Genomic DNA, 19,151 nt, shown 5'->3' with positions numbered 1-19,151 from the left:
TAAGGTGAAACACTGGGTGTGCAGGAGTCGGTCAATTGCTTGGGACCTGATCCTGCACAATGGCCTGGCGCTGGGCACCCCCAGATCTCACTGGCTTCAGAGGGAGGCTGTGGGGTAAGTCGGAAAGGGGCTTTGTGCATGGCGGGCGAACACCTCACTCACACACAACCCTATCTGCGTGCACATACACACATGCACACACAATCCTACATGTGTGCACACACCCTCACACACATACAATCCTACATGTGCACATACACACACAACCCTACATGCATGCACACACATGCACATATAACCCTACATGTGTGCATATGCACACCTCTCATGTGTACATAGCCCACACCTCCCAAGCGCACACGCAACCACACATACACCCATGTTCCCCCTACACACAACCAGCTACACGCACACCCTTCCCACACTGTCTCGTACACACCCACCCTCTCTTCGACTACTCACATCCTCATTCACACACACAACCCCCCTCACACCCGCACAACCACAGGCCCTCTCTAATACACACGGAAAAGCCGCACACACACACACACCCCACAACCACCACCCCCCACATCCATGTCCCCCTAGATATAACAACCTACACACACACACACACGTCCCCCCAGACACAACCACCTACACACACGCACACCCATGTCCCCCTAGACACAACCTCTCCCTCACACAAACACCCATGTCCCCCCAGACACAACCACCTATACACACACACGCACACACGTCCCCCCAGACACAACCACCTACACACACACACCCATGTCCCCCTAGACAGAACAACCTACACACACCCATGTCCCCCCAGACACAACCCCCCCCACACACACCCATGTCCCCCCAGACACAACCACCTACACACACACACCCATGTCCCCCCAGACACAACCTCCACACACACACACACCCATGTCCCCCCTAGACACAACCCCACACACACACACACCCATGTCCCCCCAGACACAACCCCCAACACACCCATGTCCCCCCCAGACACAACCTCCCCCCCACACCCTCATGTCCCCCTAGACACAACCACCTACACACACACACCCAGGTCCCCCCCCAGACACAACCTCACACACACACACACACCCATGTCCCCCCCAGGCACAACCTCCCCCACACACACACCAATGTCCCCCCTAGACACAACCTCTCCCCCCCTACACACCCATGTCCCCCCCCAACACAACCTCTCCCCCACACACACATCCATGTCCCCCCAGGCACAACCACCTACACACACTCCCCCCGACTGTCCTACAAACCAACCCTTGCTCTCTCGCACACACATAGGTTGGGATTTCCAAAGGACCCGATGGAATTCAATGGGATCACGGCACCTAATTCCTTTAAATCCCTTTGAAAAACCCAGGTTTAATGGACACTTGAAGGCTTTGAAAATTGCCCCGTTCAGCCCCAGGTTTCTCCCCTTGTGTTTTCTGCCCTGCTGCTCTAGCATGAGCTCAGGGTGACACAATCGGTCCCTCGGCAGCCAAATGCAGCGATGCCACCAGAGGGTCCGAGACTCCAAGCTGGAGATAAGCGTGTGGCTTATCCCCGTCGCTGGCACATGGCAGCCGCTGCACCAGACCTGGCTGTTGGGCCATCTATCCTGCAGCGGCCAATGATGCTTCACAGGAAGGAGGAAAAGCCCATAATGCACCTGTCTCACAGCTGCCATGCTGTAGCTGAGGGTGGGGCGGGGCAGTAACCCTTCCTGACCCCTGTGGTGACAGTTGACACCCTGAAGCATGAGAATGCACAGCTGCAAACTGACCGCCGCACGGCCCTTATTCGTGAGACCCAAGTCATCGATGGGCGTGTTCAGGCGAGGAAGGGCTGCAGGGCAAAGCACTCCTGGAGTTAAACCCAGCGCTACAGTGCCTGGTCACTGCTGGTCGCCAGTGCCCGGCTCTCCTTACCCGTCCATGCTGTGAATGGGGCTGCTGGTGGAGATGGGGCTGGGGGGGGCGAAGGAGTTCATGAAGGCCCCGTTCCTCATCGGCGTCTCAGTACTGTAAGCCTGCAGAGTTGGGGGGCTCTGGGGCGCCCCCCCGCCCCCCGTCGCCGCCTTGCGGGCCACCGACTCCACATAGCTCCTGGGCCCTGGGGGGCGAAAGGAAAGAAAGGGTGAAGCTGGCGACTGACCCGGGGAGGTTGGCATGCACTTGCCCTTTGGCTGCAGCCCAGGATCAGGGCCGATCACAGCCAGGGCCCGAACGTCAACCACAAATCGATAACCCCGTGGTGGCCCCGACAGCTGATCTGGGAAATCCACTGCATCCCCATCATCCCCCTCCCCAAGCAATGAATTAATTCCCCCCCCCCCTCCCCCCAGCTAGGGTGTTGCCAAAACAGATGCAACAGGGGGCCAGCCTATGCATTGCAAAGCTGGTCCGGGCTGCCGCTGAGCACGGGCAATCCCGACGAAGCCAACGGGCATTGCGGGAGCTCAGAATGGAGCCCCGCGAGAGGCCGTGGATGTCCCGTAGGCTGGGTCACAATGTCAGATCAGCCTCAGGACTGTGAAGCGGCCCCCAGCCCCCTCTGAATCATCTTCCCCCGTCATTCCCCCCTACACGAGTCTTGTGCAACGCACAGCTTCGTGCCTGTTACACATTGTAGGCACCGCCGTGCCCACGAGTAGCCAGTCCTCAGCATCCTTTAAAAACCACCCCCGCCAGACGTGCTGGCTAAACAGTGTCACCGCATGCCTGGCCGGACGTAACCCCGGCCCACCTCCCTCTAAAATGAGACTGCGACTGCGTCGGTTTCTGCTGCACGCCCAGCACAGGCTGGAGAAACCAGTCACACGAGGTGCCCATGGCAGGCAAAACCTGGTGTCTTTTTAAGGTGCAAAGGCGGCTTCTCGGACAGGGCGCGCCTTAATTCAGATCCAGCCAAACGGAACTTCTTACGGAGCGTACGTCTAGACTGGAGCTGGCGGTGTAACGAGACATACCCAGCTCCAGTTTAGACATGCCCTAGTCCCCCAACCTCGAGGCATTTATCTCCAAGTATGTTCACCAACAGAGGAGCGAGCGGGTTCTAACCCTTGCATGAACCTTCACGGGGTTATCCCGAACTTCCCCTCTTGGGCCCGCAGCGAGATGGACTCTCCCATCTCCAACCACCAGGTTCTCTCTCTTACGAGCCGCAGGTGAGAAAAGCAAACAGGAGCCACCACCTAAGCAGGCAGTTAAAGGCCCATCTCTGCCAGCTGCATTGCCGAGGGTTAGCTTGGCCTGTCACGCCCCCAGGGCTGGTGCCTCGGGATGGCCTCGTTCCATTTCTGGAAGCGGCTGGGTTCGGGGTGTCCCGAGAGCACCGGCAGGGGGAAGGAAGGGCAGTTCCTTGGGGTGCACTGGTGCACGCTGGGGCCGAGGTGAGCTGGCTTCTCTGAACCCCAGGAAGCAGCAACGATCGTCTCGAGAACCGAAACTCGCTATTGTGTTGAACCACGAGCCCAGGTCCGGGCCGTTCGGCAACACGCATTTCCCTGCAACCCGCGGTACGACTGCAGGGCAACCATCTGCAGCGGCCCACCTCCATCCTCTCAAACAAAGATAACTCCCAATGCTGAGGGGAGAAACCTTGCTCCAGCCTCCCATCCTTCCCACCCCATCGTTGCGTGGCAGGAAGGATGGCACAGCCAGTCCCCTCGACGCCGGAGGGGATGGAACCCAACAGAACTAACCGGCTTTCCGACCGGCCAGTGCAGGGTGACAACCCTCGCCCGGCCCCTCTCTTTGGAGCCTGCGAGCCACGAACTCGCTGAGCAGACACTGGCCCAGGTCACCCCCACCGCGAGCCGGGTGAGCTGCCGTCAAGGGCACCGCGCCCGCCCAGGCTATCGGCGATGTCCGCGACGTCAGCTCCCCAGTGGGCGTAAAGCAGCCTGACGCTGACCTCAGTGGAGCAGCGCTCCTTTACACCAGCTGCCAGGCGCATTAGGAGCGAGCTGACTAACCGCCCCGCACCTGGCGGGAAGCGAGGCCTGGTGCTCGTTCCCCGGACGGCAGCAGAGCCGTCGCCTCGACCCCCCTGCGCCGTGGGGGCTGTGGACGCAGTCACTCTGCTCAGACAGCAGCACAGTTTCCAGGCTTTGGAGACCTGTCCCCCTTTGCCCCCGGAGGTGGCTTCGCAGAGACTGTTCCCAGAGCTCTGGTCCCTCCCCCTTCAGCCCCACAAGGCTTCCGTCTCCTACCCCCTTCCACACTCACCCCATTCCTCCTCTCCCCCCCTGCCTGGCTCCCCCTTTGGCCCCAGTCCCCCCGGGTATAGACACCCAGTTCTTGCCTGCCTCCCTTCCCCTCTTCTCCGCAGCCCTCCTCCGAGGGAGCAGGCAAATGAGCACTGGGATTGTTCCCGCCTTTCCTAACGGAGACGCCCCGTTCTCATGCTCCACTGGGCCCTGTCCTACTTTCCGCCTACACGGGGGACCTTGCCCTGACCCTGCCTTCACCCGGGCGGCAGGGCTGCACAGTGGCCTGGTCTGAATGCATGAGCGAGTCCAGGAGGCTCGGGAAAATATACCCACCCCCGCCTCCCGCCCATCCTCGTCAGTGCTAGCCCCGTCTCCACATGGCCCACGGGGGGCTCCTGCTAATGCCATCCACACCACATCAGGGCTTGGCATCACCGTGGGCTGGTGCCAAGCCAGGCGTGCTGTGCTGTCACCGACCTGCCTTCCCGCTTCTCCCGGCCAGCACCCAGCGTGAATTTCGGACTCTTCCTGAAGGAAACGAGGTGGGGGGAGGGTGTTATACCAGGGACCCATATGACGTGAGTGGCATTGCCCGCAAAGACCTGAGATTCACCCACCAGCCGGCCTTGCCTCCTTGTCTCGCAAAGCCTCATGTCTAAGAGCAGGGCTTCTCCGGCCTTTTCATTCTGTGGCCACTGCAGCAGAGGTCCCCTCCTCCCCTGGACCCTTCTCCCCAGAGCCGGCTCCAGGCACCAGCCCAGCAAGCAGGTGCTTGCGGCGGCCAAGGGGAAGGGGCGGCACGTTGGGCTGTTCGGCGGCAATTCGGCGGTAGGTCCCTCTCGGAGAAGAAAGCGGTGCGGTGGAGCTGCCGCCAGAGTGCTGCCGATTGCAATTGCGATCGCGGCTTTTTTTTTTTTTTTTTTCCGCCGCTTGGGGCGGCAAAAACCCTGGAGCCGGTCCTGCTTCTCCCCTCCTACAATTCACTGGAAGAGCCAGTCCTGCGTAGGCGAGGTCGGGGCTAAGGTAACCCCAGAGGTCTCTGGCATCTCTAGTGCAGTGGGCGGCGTACGCAACACACCGCTGGAAATAAAATGGACCCCTCCTGAGTGGCTAAGAAACATAGACTCATAGACTTCAAGGTCAGAAGAGACCATTATGATGGTCTAGTCCGACCTCCTGCACAACGCAGGCCACAGAATCTCACCCACCCACTCCTGTATCAAACCCCTGACCTATGTCTGAGCCACTGAGGTCCTCAAATCGTGGTTTAAAGACTTCAAGGTGCAGAGAATCCTCCAGCAAGTGACCCGTGCCCCACGTTGCAGAGGAAGGCGAAAACCCCCCAGGGCCTCTGCCAATCTGCCCTGGAGGAAAATTCCTTCCCGACCCCAAATATGGTGATCAGCTAAACCCTGAGCGTGTGGGCAAGACTCGCCAGCCAGCACCCAGGAAAGAATTCTCTGTAGTAACTCAGATCCCACCCCATCCAACATCCCATCACAGACCATTGGGCATATTTACTGCTACGCCGCCCACTGCACTAGAGATGCCAGAGATCTCTGGGGTTATCTTAGCCCCGACCTCGCCTGTGCGGGCCTGGCTCTTCCAGCGAATTGTAGGAGGGGAGAAGGGTCTCTGGTGCAGTGGCCCACAGAATGAAAAGGCCGGAGCAGCCCTGCTCCTAGGTTAGAAACCTTCGTCTAATTTCAAGTCTAAACTTCCTGATGGCCAGTTTATATCCATTTGTTCTTGTGTCCACATTGGTACTGAGCTTAAATAATTCCTCTCCCTCCCTGGTATTTATCCCTCGGATATATTTCTAGAGAGCGATCATCTCTCCCCTCAGCCTTCTTTTGGTTCGGCTAAACAAGCCGAGCTCTTTCAGTCGCCTCTCAGAAGACAAGTGAGCAGCCCCTATTATTCTGTTACCCAGTCTCCTCCCACCCCAGCCCTGGTCTATTTGTCTGATTGCCTGTAGCCTGTGAGCTCTTTGGGGTAGAGGCTGCCAGGTACCCTCTGCCTGTACCGCACCTAGCGTTCGTTACCCTCTAGGGCACAAGAACACTGACGGTCAGACAGAGCCTCTCTCTTTTCCTTTCAGGGCCTGTGCTTCCCTGCACTAAAAACCCAAGTAAGTGCCCAGTTTTTTTCAGAGATGGGAGTGGGGAATGTGTGAGTCAAGCCCTTTGGGTATAACCTCTCAGTTCAGCCCTGCCCCGCCCTGCATAATCGGATGGGGCAGGAGCTGACCTCTGAAGGGAGCTGGGATAATCTTTTCACACAGAACATTCCAGGTGGGTTTCGGTATTTTGGCCGAACCCAGCACTTGGGTCGACTCGGCCTAGGGCCAAAGTGCTGCTTAGGGTGACCTGCAGAATGGGGGTAACACACCTTCCCCCGCTTCAGTAATTAAATCCCGCTCCCTGCCCCGACCAAAATTAGCCAGTCCAAGTGCATGAGTCAGCCTTCAGGAGAAAGGGCTGCAGAATGCCAGCATCGTCTCTTCGTGCAGAGCGTCTAGTGACACAAGGAAAATCAGGGTCATGGGCAAAGAAGCGAGGAGGTGGGTGTGCCAAGGGTGGGGGCAGAAAAGAGAGTTCCGCATATTTTTTAGATTAAAAATGTAGATCTTGTCTATTCTGATTTTTCTGGAAGGCTCTATGGATGACATCATAAGAACAAAGGAAGAGACACATGAACAATTGAGGGTGGGTGGGAACACACCCCAAGCAAAGCTCGTTATAACCCTAAAAATGCCAGAGATACACCCTGATACATACAGGGTATTATTTGTAAAGGGCCCTCACTCCATGCTCTGATGCTGCAGGTAGAAATTCAGGTATTCAGCATTCAGCTAGTCCGATCTGGAGGAACATCCAGTAAAGTAGAAATTGAAAATCTGCACCTGCGATTTTATGCTCATAATTAACTGTCCCTTGCAAAACTGGAAGCCGACTTCAAAAGGTGTGTGTGTGTGTGTGTGTGTGTCTGTGTGTGTGTGTGTGTGTGTCTGTGTGTGTGTGTGTGTGTGTGTGTGTGTGTGTGTGTGTGTGTGTGAGAAAAGGTGCTGTTTAAACATAAATCAACAGTGCAGAAATTCAATTCAGACAGTCTGACTAGAGTAGTGCAGAAAAAACTGCAGCTCCTTTCCATTCGAATTGACTATATTATTGGCCAAATTCTCTATCCCATTATCTAGCAGGATCAGGCCATGAAAACCCCCATTGCAGTGTACACGCGGAAAGGAACCCAGGTATAGTTCCCACAGTGTCGAGCTAAACCCTGCTTAGCGTTACACATCCGATGAAAACAATCACATTGCGATGGGCTCAGTCCCACTCTTCCAGCTGTGCAGCTACTGACTCTGCAGGTGCACCTTTCTGTGAGTGCCAGGACGAACCCATCCCAGGTTGCACTTCTGTTAGCCCATCCCTTGGCTTTGCACAACGCACAGAACAAGCCGGACAGTTAAGGAGAGTTGCAGGGGCCAGAAGAGGATCGAGAACAGATGCTCACGCCGATTAAGCGTACAAAGCCTACTGCGTGCTACTGACCAAGATCTCCGCTTCAGAAGGGCTTTCCTGTCCAAATCCCCCCACCCCTCTACGTTGGCCAGGATTGCTGGGAGCGGCAAGAACATTTATACCCTCCAATATCTGGGAATCGCACCCTCGCTCCACCCTCAAGGGACACAATGCATAAGACATGGTTGGTTTTTTTCAAAGCATAGTGGTTAACAAATTGTTGAAACACCTTGATAAACTTCCTCCCCATTTTAAAGCTGGGAAATGAATCAGAGAATGGTTATGTTGTTTCTCAAGGCTGCACTGTGAACCAGGATCTGACACAGGAGTAAAACTCAGTGACTTCTAGCTGATAACTGGGTGCGCAATCACTGTACCATGCAGCCTTCCGTAGGCTGTGATATGCAATTCTCCAGTGGCTAGAACGTTCATTCTAAACGTAGATGGGGAAAAAATTGTGACAAATTTCAAAACTTCGTTATTTTTGCATTTTTGCACTGAGTTAAAAAAACAGAGACATTTTTCCATTTCCCAAATTTGTGGGCGCATTTTTCCCCTCCCTTTTATCAAAAGCGTTATTGAAAAGGCCACCAAAATGTTTCATCTGCTGAAAACTGGTTTTGGGGAAACAGAAATCGTTTTAGGCAGGGAAGGGCATTTTTCTATCAAAAAAATTTTCTTTCAAAAAAAGTCAACTCGCTCAGCTAATTTCTTCCTCGTGGCAAAAGCATTGGTCTTCTTTCAGGAGCCAGAACATGCTAGGTTTTAAAACACAACACTTCAAATTATCTGAGTCATGCAGAAAATGAGTGAAAGAATGTTGTAATGGCCAGGCAGTACTGCCGACCCAAAGTGTTCAAAGCGCATGAGTCAGACTCTAAAACCCATGAAATTGGCTTTAAAAGAATGTATTTTTAAAAATCTCATGTCTTTTTTTATTTCCCTTCTGGTTTTGAACTGTAGAGGTCACATTTAAACCTGGTCTGCAAAACAATTTTGATAAAAACAAAAAAGTTTTCATTTTCATCCAAATTTTTCTTCAAAAGGATTTTGGGGTTATGTCAAACCACCGAAAACCTGAAAAATCAAACATTTGTCTGTTTCTGGCTGAAAAAAATTCAGCCAAACTCCCAAAATATTCTGTTTTGGGATGAACATTTTCCTTTTTTAAAATGAAAAATGGGGGGGGAATGGTTGAAAAATGATATTAACCACAGAATATGCCACGTTGACCAAAATGTCATGTTCTTGTTGAAAAACATTTTGAACAATAACAAAAATTGCCACCAACTCTTGCCACTTTTTTAGGCTTTTCTCTGCAGCCATGAGGACGAGAAACTTTGTTTTTTAATTAAAGCTGAAATTGTCCTGTAATCTCCTGACTCCAAGAGCTGGGTCTTTGAGGCAAACACCACAATAAAGATTTGTGGTAAAATCATGAGAGGTTGCCAAGCCTGCTTTGGGTGCAGCAAAAATGGATAGATTCTTCTGAAACTCCCCAGAGAGGTTCAGACGGGACTGAAATACATGCAGAAAACTCAGCCCAAGGAGTAACTCAGAAGTGACTGAAAATAGGACAGTGCCATCTCAATCACAGCCTCACCATCTGGCTGCAACACATTAACTAGGAAAGCACGGAGACAGATTGTGTAGGCGTGTGGATTCCAAGCTCTTAACTTCTGTATCCACAAGGCGCTTGCTTATGTTTCGTTTGAAGCTAATGTCCCCTACCTATAAACACTGGCACATTCTTGTTTAACAGTGTTTGCCATTCCGCTCGGAAAGGCAGCAGCGACCGAAAGCACAAACTGCACCGCAAGTGAACCTGTTCTAAAGCACGTCGCAGCATCTGAAACTCGTGAACTTGAGCTCTGTGTCTCTGCTTATATTTTCACTCCCTTCGGGTCAGCAAAAGCACAGAGCTTGGGAGTCTTATGGCCTTAGGGTATCAGTCACAAAAACAACTTAATGACTTAGGAGTCGCTGAGAACTGACCTCTGTGAAATCTATCCCTATGGTCACAATGGGAGCTCCTGGGGGCTTAGCAGTTAAGAAAATGTGGCCCTTTATTTTGGTACCTGTGACGAACTGGGACTGTTCTTAATGTGGTCTTTGAATGCTGAGTGGGGAGTGTTGGCTGGGAAGGCAGGGGAGTGTGGCTAGGACGGTCTGCATTGGGGGATGGAGACTGGCCTTGAGGGAAGATACCTGAGCATGTAACATGAGAACCCAGGAAGGGGTTAGAGGCCAGGTGATACCTTGGCCCAGGAAACTGAACAAAGGCTGGGGAGAGAGTTTCAGGAGTTGGCTGGTGTAATGGAGGGGAGCCCAGACGGGGCTCTGACCCCCCAACGGGGCTGTGGTGCCCCTGGGACCCCAAGATGGACCTAACTGGGGGGGATCCTGTTGTCTGTGCCTGCAAGACCTGTCTTGGACTGTGTTCCTGTCGTCTAAATAAACCTTCTCCTTTACTGGCTGGCTAAGAGTCCTGGTGAATCGCAGGAAGCCGGGGGTGCAGGGCCTTGTGTCCCCCCACACTCCGTGACAGTACCTAAATTGGAAATGAGCTCTTTGAAAATCTGAAGCTCATGCTGCAGTCTTCACTGAGACTAGCTGGAGGGAAGCGAGCTTGGGCAGGTTAGCCCATGCACAGCTTTTGCCATGTAGACATACTCTAAGCCCTATTGAAAGTCAATGGTTCTCCAAGGGTTCCACAACCAGGATGTGGCAGTCCGGCCTGGTGGGTAGGACCAGGAGTCAAGCGAGGGATCACAGCCGGAGTCAGAAACCAGGAGTTGGGCCTAAGGTCAGAGCTGGAGTCAGGGCCAAAGGTCAGAGCACAAGAGCAGCGTCTGTTGTCACAGCAGGCCAGGTGCGTGTAGTGCCCCCAGGGTTTATACTGTATGGATCACGCCTCTGCTACAGCTACCTGGTGGTGGCCTGAAATGTCAGTCACCCGGAGCCCTGCAAACCCGGGTTCTAGTCCTCTGGAGCCTTACGTTCTGCCACTTTTGAAAATGGGACTTAGGCGCTTATGAAAATTTCACCTTTCACCTAGGCATGTCCCTTGGCTGCATACACATTGAGGGAAGCCTGGATCAAGGTGAAAAGAACAGTGGTCAGCATCAGTACTTCCCCATTGTGGGGGGTGCAGGCAGGACAGAGAGCAGTGTACCCCACTGCTGCGGCTCTATCTCATGGCACCATCCTGACTGGGTTTCAGAACGAACCTCTGCAGAAGCCAGAGCAATGATCTCACGGCACATTGATTCACTGGGGTGGGAATGGCATTCCAGGAAGTACCGCCTGCCAGAAGGCAGTGCGACAGGAAGTGATCCGAGAGCACAAGGAACAGTGATTAGCAGAGGCTGAAATGCCGCTCCTGGATATTTGATCATTTTCCTGCACACTTCAGTTTCAGGCAGCTCTACCTGGATTTATTTGCTTCGAGATTAGCTCCTACGTATAACTCCCTGGCGGGCCGCACTGCGGTACAATCCTGTCTGCACTTTTGACCCTTCTGCATACCACACAAATCAAGCCAACCAGATGTCTCAGCATTAATGAGCTTAGCAGTTCAGCTTCTCTTTTTGGCCAAAAGAGTTCGCATGAATAAAGAGAAAATATCCCTTCTTACCTTCATCAGATTCAACTACTGCCTCCCCATCTAGCTCTGAGGGGGAAAGACGGGAGATGGAGGAGCAAGGCAGGGAAGGACAGACAGTGGAAGAGAGGAAACACGGTGATGCAAAGGGAAGAAAGAGAGAGAGAGAGAGAGAGAGAGATCTATGTTAATGTTCTTTGCTTTTTCATCCTGGTAAATAACTACATGTGTGCGAGCCACCTGAACTGCCACAGAAACAGGAAAGAGGCCCAGGTTTTTGAAAGTATTTAGGTGCCTAAAACCCATTGATTTACCACTCACCTGGCCCTTAGCACTCACCTGGCAGTATCATGCCTATGGCTTCACCGCTAACCTTTCCCCACTGTCAAGCCCGAGGCAGGAAGCGGGGTTATGTCCAAACGGGATGTTGTTATTAATTATTATTCTGATTCCCTCCACCCTTTGAGAAGCCATTGGCCTTCCCTGTTCAGACGGCAGGTCTGGGGCCTACACTGATTGGCTCTCTGTGTGCTGAGAAAACCCCACTGGGAACATGCCTAGTGCTGCTGGTTTTCCATCCGATTCTTACGGGCGTGCATCAGCCTCTCTGCTATTAAACTCTCTGCTGCTCCACATCTATCGCCTGGCTGTAAAAATGCTGGCGGCTGAAATGCTGGTGTCTACAGCCCCAGAACTGGTCCCCCAGGGGGCTTTCCCCATTGTAAACTCTAGTCTCTGCTTCTCTCTGACAGCGATTAGCAGGATAGACACAAGGCTCCTGACAGGCCGTAAAGGAAGCTCTTGAAAGCCTGTGAAGGGGAGGCGCGGCGCTGGTGAGCTGGGATCTGTCTGGATTAGAAGACAGCTCCTGGGCTCTGGTATCTGTCCCCGAGACAGCTGTCACAGGCCAGGAGAGGAGTTCGCGGCAGGACCTGGGGATTCACGCAGAGACCGAGGATGCTCTGGATATTGTTTGAACTGGCAGGTTGCACTTCCTCTAGCGCCAGCCCTCTTGAACTGCGCCGAGGTGAGACCGCTACAGAAAGGCGGAGAGAGCGAGGGAGAAACAAGGAGTCGGGGTGGAGAGAGAGGGGGGGGGAGCCATAGACAGCCAAATCCCAACAACCTCATCCACTCCTTCAGTACAGCTCCCAGCAGGGGCCGCTGACCCTGAGTAAGGACCGCGGGTTCTCACCCAGACAGAGAGGGTGACGTAGAAACCAAAGCGCTGGTGGTGATGGGCGACCACTTTACCGGACAGCATGTCCCTTGCCTTCTTGAAGCTTGTTGTTTGATAACGTAGGAATAGCCAGCCTGGATCAGACCCCCCAAGTCCAGCGAGGCCAGTGACCTAACAGTAGCCAGCACCAACTGCTTCAGAGGCAAATGCAAGGAACTCCTATGGTATGCAGCTATGGGACAACCTGCCCAGCGGGATGAGTGTAACCTGGTTCTAGGCCTGCAAGGGCCCTCAAGAGGTCATCTAGCTAGCCCATCCTTGGATATTGGCAGGGGGTCAAACTAGATGACCCTGGTGGACCCTTCTAACCCTTTGGTTCTATGACCCCCCTGCGCTAAGGCAGAATTTAGTATACCAATACATACGGATCACTTGATGATTACCCTGTTCTGTTCATTCCCTCTGAAGCACCTGGCATTGGCCACTGTCAGAAGTCAGGACACTGGGCTAGGTGGACCTTTGGTCTGACCCAGTCTGGCCGTTCTTATGTTCTTATAATCGACAGGCATATTTCTCAACCCCACTGCTGCTACAAGATCCTTCCTCTGCTGGCCGCAGTCCCTGAGGCACAGTGTTGGTGTCCAGCAGCATACATCTCAAAGTCTTGGGTGCACACGCAAGTGACCGAACCCAGTCAGCCTCAGTGACCCTGACGGGCTAACGTTGCAAATTCAGCCTCAGCAGAAGCCCCTGGAGAAACAATGCATTCTCGACCTCTCTGTGCAGCGGCATGATTCTGATTCAATATAGCCGAGAGGGGCATAAGATGCCAGGATGAACTGGCCCTAACTTCCAGCACCTTCAGTCTGCAACCAGCCCCCCGTCCCCACCCATTCGCTTACCTCCCGTCGGCTGCAGCAGAATCTCGGATGGGTTATGGGGCTTCAGTCCCAATGCAGACAGCGGGGTCTTGGCCAGGCCGGGTGGGGAGCGCACTGTAGTCAGGCAAAAGAAATAAAATAAACCCAACGGTATCAAAAGAGGAATTAAATTTAAAGCGCAATAAATCCTAGAGTCATCTCGGTTGTTACTAAATGTGAGTTTATAGCCTCAGCGCTACATGTGCTACTTAATGACTGTCATTATGTCCTGGCAAGGTGCATGTGCAACTGGAAACACTTAAGCCCGCTGGCCTGCAGAAACCCCAGGAATGCAGGAGCCGAGAGCAGGCCCCCTTATTAGAAGTGACACCTTTGGCTTCTCTTTTATGGAGACGGTGATTCGGCCAGCCCCGATGCCGGCCGCGTGCGGAGGGAACCTAGACACGGGGAGAGACGAAGAAACCCCCTGCTGATGATTGATGGGCAGTTGCAGGAAGATGGATTGAGGGGCCCAGAGGGCAGGGCAGGATTACAAATTCCTTTGATGCCCATAAACCCTGCTTGAGTGTGCCGGGAGCCTGAAGGCCTTGCCTCCTAGAGGAGAGAGCACCTTGGCATCGCCACCATTAGGGACAGTCCACCAGCAGGAATGACTTCCCGGGGCTTGCAGGAATCCTAACGCTGGGCAAGTCGGCAAAGTGGCAGCCCCCTGGCTGGATAACAGCGCCCTCCATTGCCTCAGCGCCTCTCATCCAGGGATCTCAAAGCTCCTTCCCCAACGCTCACTGATTCAGACTCCCTGCCACGCTTAATTGATGACACCTCCCCACCCTATGAGGGCATTTAGCTGCACTCCCCTCATTGGACAGGTTGGTAAACTGAGGCACACAAAGGTAACACGTCCTGCCCGCATTGACTCGGGAAGTTGGCGGCGCAGCTAGGGCTAGAACCCAGGAGTCCTGACTTCCACACTCCAAAACACGAGACCGCCCAGTATGTGTCTGCTGCGGGGGGAGGCTCATTTCTCAAGGCACAGTTTGCCAGAGATGCCTCCAAGAACATCAGCATTTCATCTGGACTCGGACTGATATTAACATAAACACAGTGGGCCAGATTCCGATCTCCGTCCCCTAGATCTAAATCCAGAGGGGCTCCATTGACTTCAACTGAGATACTCCAGATTCACCCCGGTGTAAACGAGAACAGAATACGGCCCTCATCAATTCAAACCACCATGCTCACCAAACAGGCCCATTACCTAATCTTCCCCTGGGAAAACTAACTTAGGGCCCACACTTTACGTCGTAGCATTCGCTCTACCTACTGGATTCGTTCTGGTAGAGAGACCTAAACGGTGCCCATGACATGAACTTTCACACATATGGTGTAGATACACATCTGGAAAACCAGCCAGATGTGCAGCGACACATGTGTCACATACCCACCAGCCTGTTTACAAATGCACACAACATGTGTTCCATAGCTCTATTGCACGTATATATTACATAGAGAGAGGCCGGTATGTCGTATGTACATATAAGGGGGGGAGGGTGTATATATATAGCACACATACTATATATAGGGTACACATATGAAGCAGGGAGTGATGGAGCAAATGGATGCAGATGTATATGTGAGATGCACGTACTACAAGTCTCACAAATAAGGCTTTATATTGTGTGTGTGTGTGTGTGTGTGTGTGTGTGTGTGTGTGTGTGTGTGTGTGTGTGTGTGTGTGTGTGTGTGTGTGTGTGTGTGTGTGTGTGTGTGCGCGCGCGAGTTCTTGCCGTTGATTTCTATCTCCCTGACACTGCATTTTACCAGCTCGAAACAATTCAGGCTTTCTAACTGGGAGGAAGAGATCTCAGGACACAGAAGAGGTGTGGGAATGCTGCCAAAAGCAAAAACAAGGAGACAAACGAGGCTCCAACCTCCCTAAAGGAAACTTGACACATTCCTTTAGCTTTATCCGCTGCTTGCATTTCAACCTTCTGACTTACAGATTCAGATGGGCACCCACGCTGGCAGCGGGAGGAGGCGGGAGGCAGGCGTGGAAACAAAAGCCAGTCCTCTTGAGCTCACGTTTTCACGGCTGCGACGTTGGTTAGAACTGTTTGCTCAATGCAGATGAGATACTGGGAAACCAAGCAATTCCACGGACGGGCCAAGACGTTCCAGCCAAGTGTTACCGCTAATGCGCTGGGCCTGCTTCTCAATGGCTGGGGGATGTTGCACGGGGGGAAAATCCGGCAGAGCCAGATGCAAGGATATGGGTTTAACCCCCAAACCATCATGAAATCTAGCCTGCAGTGAGCAGCGATGTCATGGTCACCAGCTCTCCTAGCGGAAATGAAATTAACTCATGTCTCCGCCGTCCGACAAACCACAGAAGCCCCAGCTGTGAGGTTCTGATCTGGATGAGGATTCAAATTTCCCTCTCATGGAAAAGTGGGCAGTTGGATCCGGGATTCTGGTTCATAAGTGCACTTCCCCCAAACCTGGGGGGGGGGTTGGATCGGGGAGCTCCCTATGGGTCCGTCTGTAGCAGCAATAGGCAAACCTCAAAAGATTCAGCTCTGATGTTGCTCAAGAGTTCACCTGAGCCTGCTTGGTCGAGAAGCTGGCCAGGGATGAGATGCAAAAGAGTCCCCGTTTTGCACTAGGTAAGAAATGTTGCCCCGAGGGCACATCTCAAGCGTATACGATTAACCTGTCACTCTGAAATTCACCCTGCAGCAGCTAAGCATTCAAAGTGCAGCCGAACGTCCCAGCCACACCCTCACCCTTCATCACCAACGGGCGATGACCTTGCCCAGACCTGTGTTTCTGAGGGGAGAGGGTGGCACCAAAGGGGTTAAAAACAACTCTTGTGCTAAACTTGGTGTGTAGCAACTGCAGCCACCAATGGGGGCTGAGCGAATAACAGATGTTTCAGTTCGCTGGAAATGCAAAAAAAATGTATTGGGGATTGAACAGAAAACTCATTTTTTCAAATGAAACCCGAGATGAAACGTTTCAATTTCAACTGTTTGAAAAGGTTTTTCACTTTTTTTATAAAATAAAATGAAAGGAAATGTGGAAAGGAAAAGTCATTTCAAACCGAAAAATTGAAACGTTTCGGTCAAAAAAAACCTCCTAAAAATAAAATGCTGAAAAAAATCAAAACAATTTGACTAAATTGACGTGAATTTGGGAAAGGTTTTGCTGTCGCCAAATCTGCATTTTTCACCCCCCAAAAAAGTTTTGAGTGAAAATTTTTGCCCAGCACTAGTCTAAGGCCGTGGGACATCCACAAGGTTCAGAGACAGGAGACGTGGAGAATATAGTTTGGGAGGTGACTGCCATGTTGGAAAATCTCTCATGATCGGGACCAGAGCATCTCAATCAGGGCCGGCTTTAGTAAGTGCGGGGCCCGATTCGTTGGGCTTGTACTTACCAGGCGGCACTCCGAGTCTTCGGCGGCACTTCGGCTCTGGGTCCTTCGGTGCGAGTGAAGGACATGCCGCCGAAGACCCAGAGCAAGTGAAGGACCCGCTGCCTAAGACCCGCAGAGCCGCCAGGTGAGTAAATATTAAAAAGGCCACTGGGCGCGGGGCCCGATTCAGGGGAATCGGGCCAATCGGCCTAAAGCCAGCCCTGATCTCAAGCCATTTTCAGCTCTGCTATTGCACTTATAAATACATAGGAATATCAAACGTGGCCATTGCTTTTTTTCCCAGTTGCTCAGCAATGCATTGTGCTGGTGCAGCCTGATTCAGCCGTGCCGTTGTGGCACTGGGACAGCGGCAGAACCGGTCAAAGCGGAATTCACTTCTTCCAAACCTACCACCAAGTTATCAAGGGTTAGCCAGGAGGACGCATGCTCAGCTGGAGGAGTCAGGAGGTCAGAACATGCAACAGGAAGTACGAGGCTCAGACTTTCTCAGCCACTTGCAAGGATCAGACAATTCCAGCAGCAAAGCAACTGCTGAAACCTCCTTTGCCTACCTTAGGCTCAGCAGAGCCCCTGCATGTTAAGTAGCATCTAACTTCCCTTGTCATTCACCCTTCCCATCTGCAACTCTGTTCAGGTAAAGGGGATTCACCTTGCACTCGGCTACACGCCATGGGCTCCTATCTGGCCATCCGGATATTAACGGTGAATGGATTTAAATGGACAGTGTCAACGCAAAATGGGCCTTCTTTAAAGGGAGTTGAATTCCATACAATATACACATGTGCACACACAGCATGTCTTTAGCTAGGTACACGGGGGAAACATGCTAGTCCTTAGTTTAAGCTCTTTGAGGCCAGGACAATATTTGCATGATAGGACTGTACAGTACCGACAGCACTGGGGCTCTGATCACAGCTTGTCAGTGGCGTAGTACAAAGGACTTTTTGCCTTGGTCAAAGCAGATCAGCCCAAATAAGGGCTGATGCCAACTTTATCCTACTCCTGGCCAGCGCGTATCCCGTCTCGGGGTTACAGAAACCCTCTTTGGGGAATATTTCAGGGAGTTTTAAAACCATTGCATCGGGACTATTTTTCATAACCTTCCACCTTCCAAACTAGCGGCCTTAGCTACCAAGAGTCCAACTGTCCAGGACTCGGAGGAAGCCATGCAAATTGACCTAAAATAGCCTTTCTGTGCCCCCCCCCCCCCCCGCCCCAAAAGTCACTGGTGTAAAATCAACTCTCCCGTCCAGAGCTAGGAGCAGGTGCTGGGTCTGAATGGGAGAAAGTTCCTCCTCCCGGCTTTGTCAGACTGGGAGGTGTCACTTCAAAGTGGTGCTGTCTCGAAAAGCTGTCGCTGACACGGGACTGAGCGGAGATCCCTAAACAGCTCGGTAATGGAGCCAACGGTTTGGATTCTTCCCGCCCCAAAAAGATTTGCTTTTTTAAAACTCTCGAGCTGGGAGGACGTTCAGTTTGGGATTCTGGAGAGATGTGCCGGGGTCCCTCTCAAAAGGAGGGGATCGGCTGTGGAAGTTATTGCTCTGAGTTGAACTTTGGAACGACACACGGCTGTGGCAGAGAGCAACGTGATCGGAGATTTAGGCTGGTTGCTCTGGAGGGTCAGGATGCCGGAGAGTATCCCAAAGCTACTTGGCATCATGCAGCAGCCATCACTCAGAAGACGAAGCGGTGGGAGCCAGGGCGGTATATCACATACACCATGTAGAGGGGAAACTAACTGAAATGGGAGCCTCCTCAGTATACAGAGATAGTTTTATTTTCAGGGTGCTTTCGTGACAGATGGGGGCGCGCCCCCCAAAATAGGGTTCGATTATTTCCATCACATGCCCTCAGGGGCCCCCAGGACCATGATTTTACACCCCGCTATCTGTAAAACGTGGCTGTCAAAATGAAATAACAACGAAACCAAGGAAATCTGCAGCGCGTGGAGTGGCGGAGGGTGGTGTCAAGCAGAGAAGAGAAGTGACAGAAGGAATTGCCGTGGGAAAGGGGTGGAGGGATGAGAGAACGAGAGAAAGAGATGAAATGGCGGCAGGTGTCTGGAATTTGGAGCTGCTTGACCTGCTGCTTTTATCTGGCTTTGCTAGAGCCGCCCGCTGGTTCCCACCGCCTCCCGGAGCCGCGGAACTTACGCAGGTGACCGTAAGGGGTTTGCGGCGAGACAGGAAAGGCAGGGGTTGGGGGAGAGATCTCACCACCGCTGGAGGGTGGGCTGGGTGGAGAGGTCCCCTCCAGCTCTTCAAAGGCTTCCTTGTAGCTGTGGAGATGAGGCTGCGG

General features: G+C 52.8%; 1 protein-coding gene across 1 annotated transcript in view; it reads right to left on the bottom strand.

Annotated features, from left to right (window-relative positions):
* Positions 1–19,151, bottom strand: part of TNS1 (tensin 1) — a 120,710-nt gene that overhangs the window by 21,029 nt on the left and 80,530 nt on the right. The window contains exons 16-18 of the mRNA XM_065413663.1: positions 19,070–19,145; positions 13,436–13,528; positions 1,941–2,124 (exon numbers count right to left, since the gene is read on the bottom strand). Of these exons, the coding sequence (XP_065269735.1) occupies positions 1,941–2,124; positions 13,436–13,528; positions 19,070–19,145 (353 nt within the window). The remainder of the gene's footprint in view (positions 1–1,940; positions 2,125–13,435; positions 13,529–19,069; positions 19,146–19,151) is intronic.

This window comes from Emys orbicularis, chromosome 11 (assembly GCF_028017835.1).
Source record: "Emys orbicularis isolate rEmyOrb1 chromosome 11, rEmyOrb1.hap1, whole genome shotgun sequence".
In the NCBI taxonomy this organism is placed as follows: Eukaryota; Metazoa; Chordata; order Testudines; family Emydidae; genus Emys; species Emys orbicularis.
Note: the sequence above shows the minus strand (reverse complement) of the source record. Positions and strands in the feature narration are given on the sequence as shown.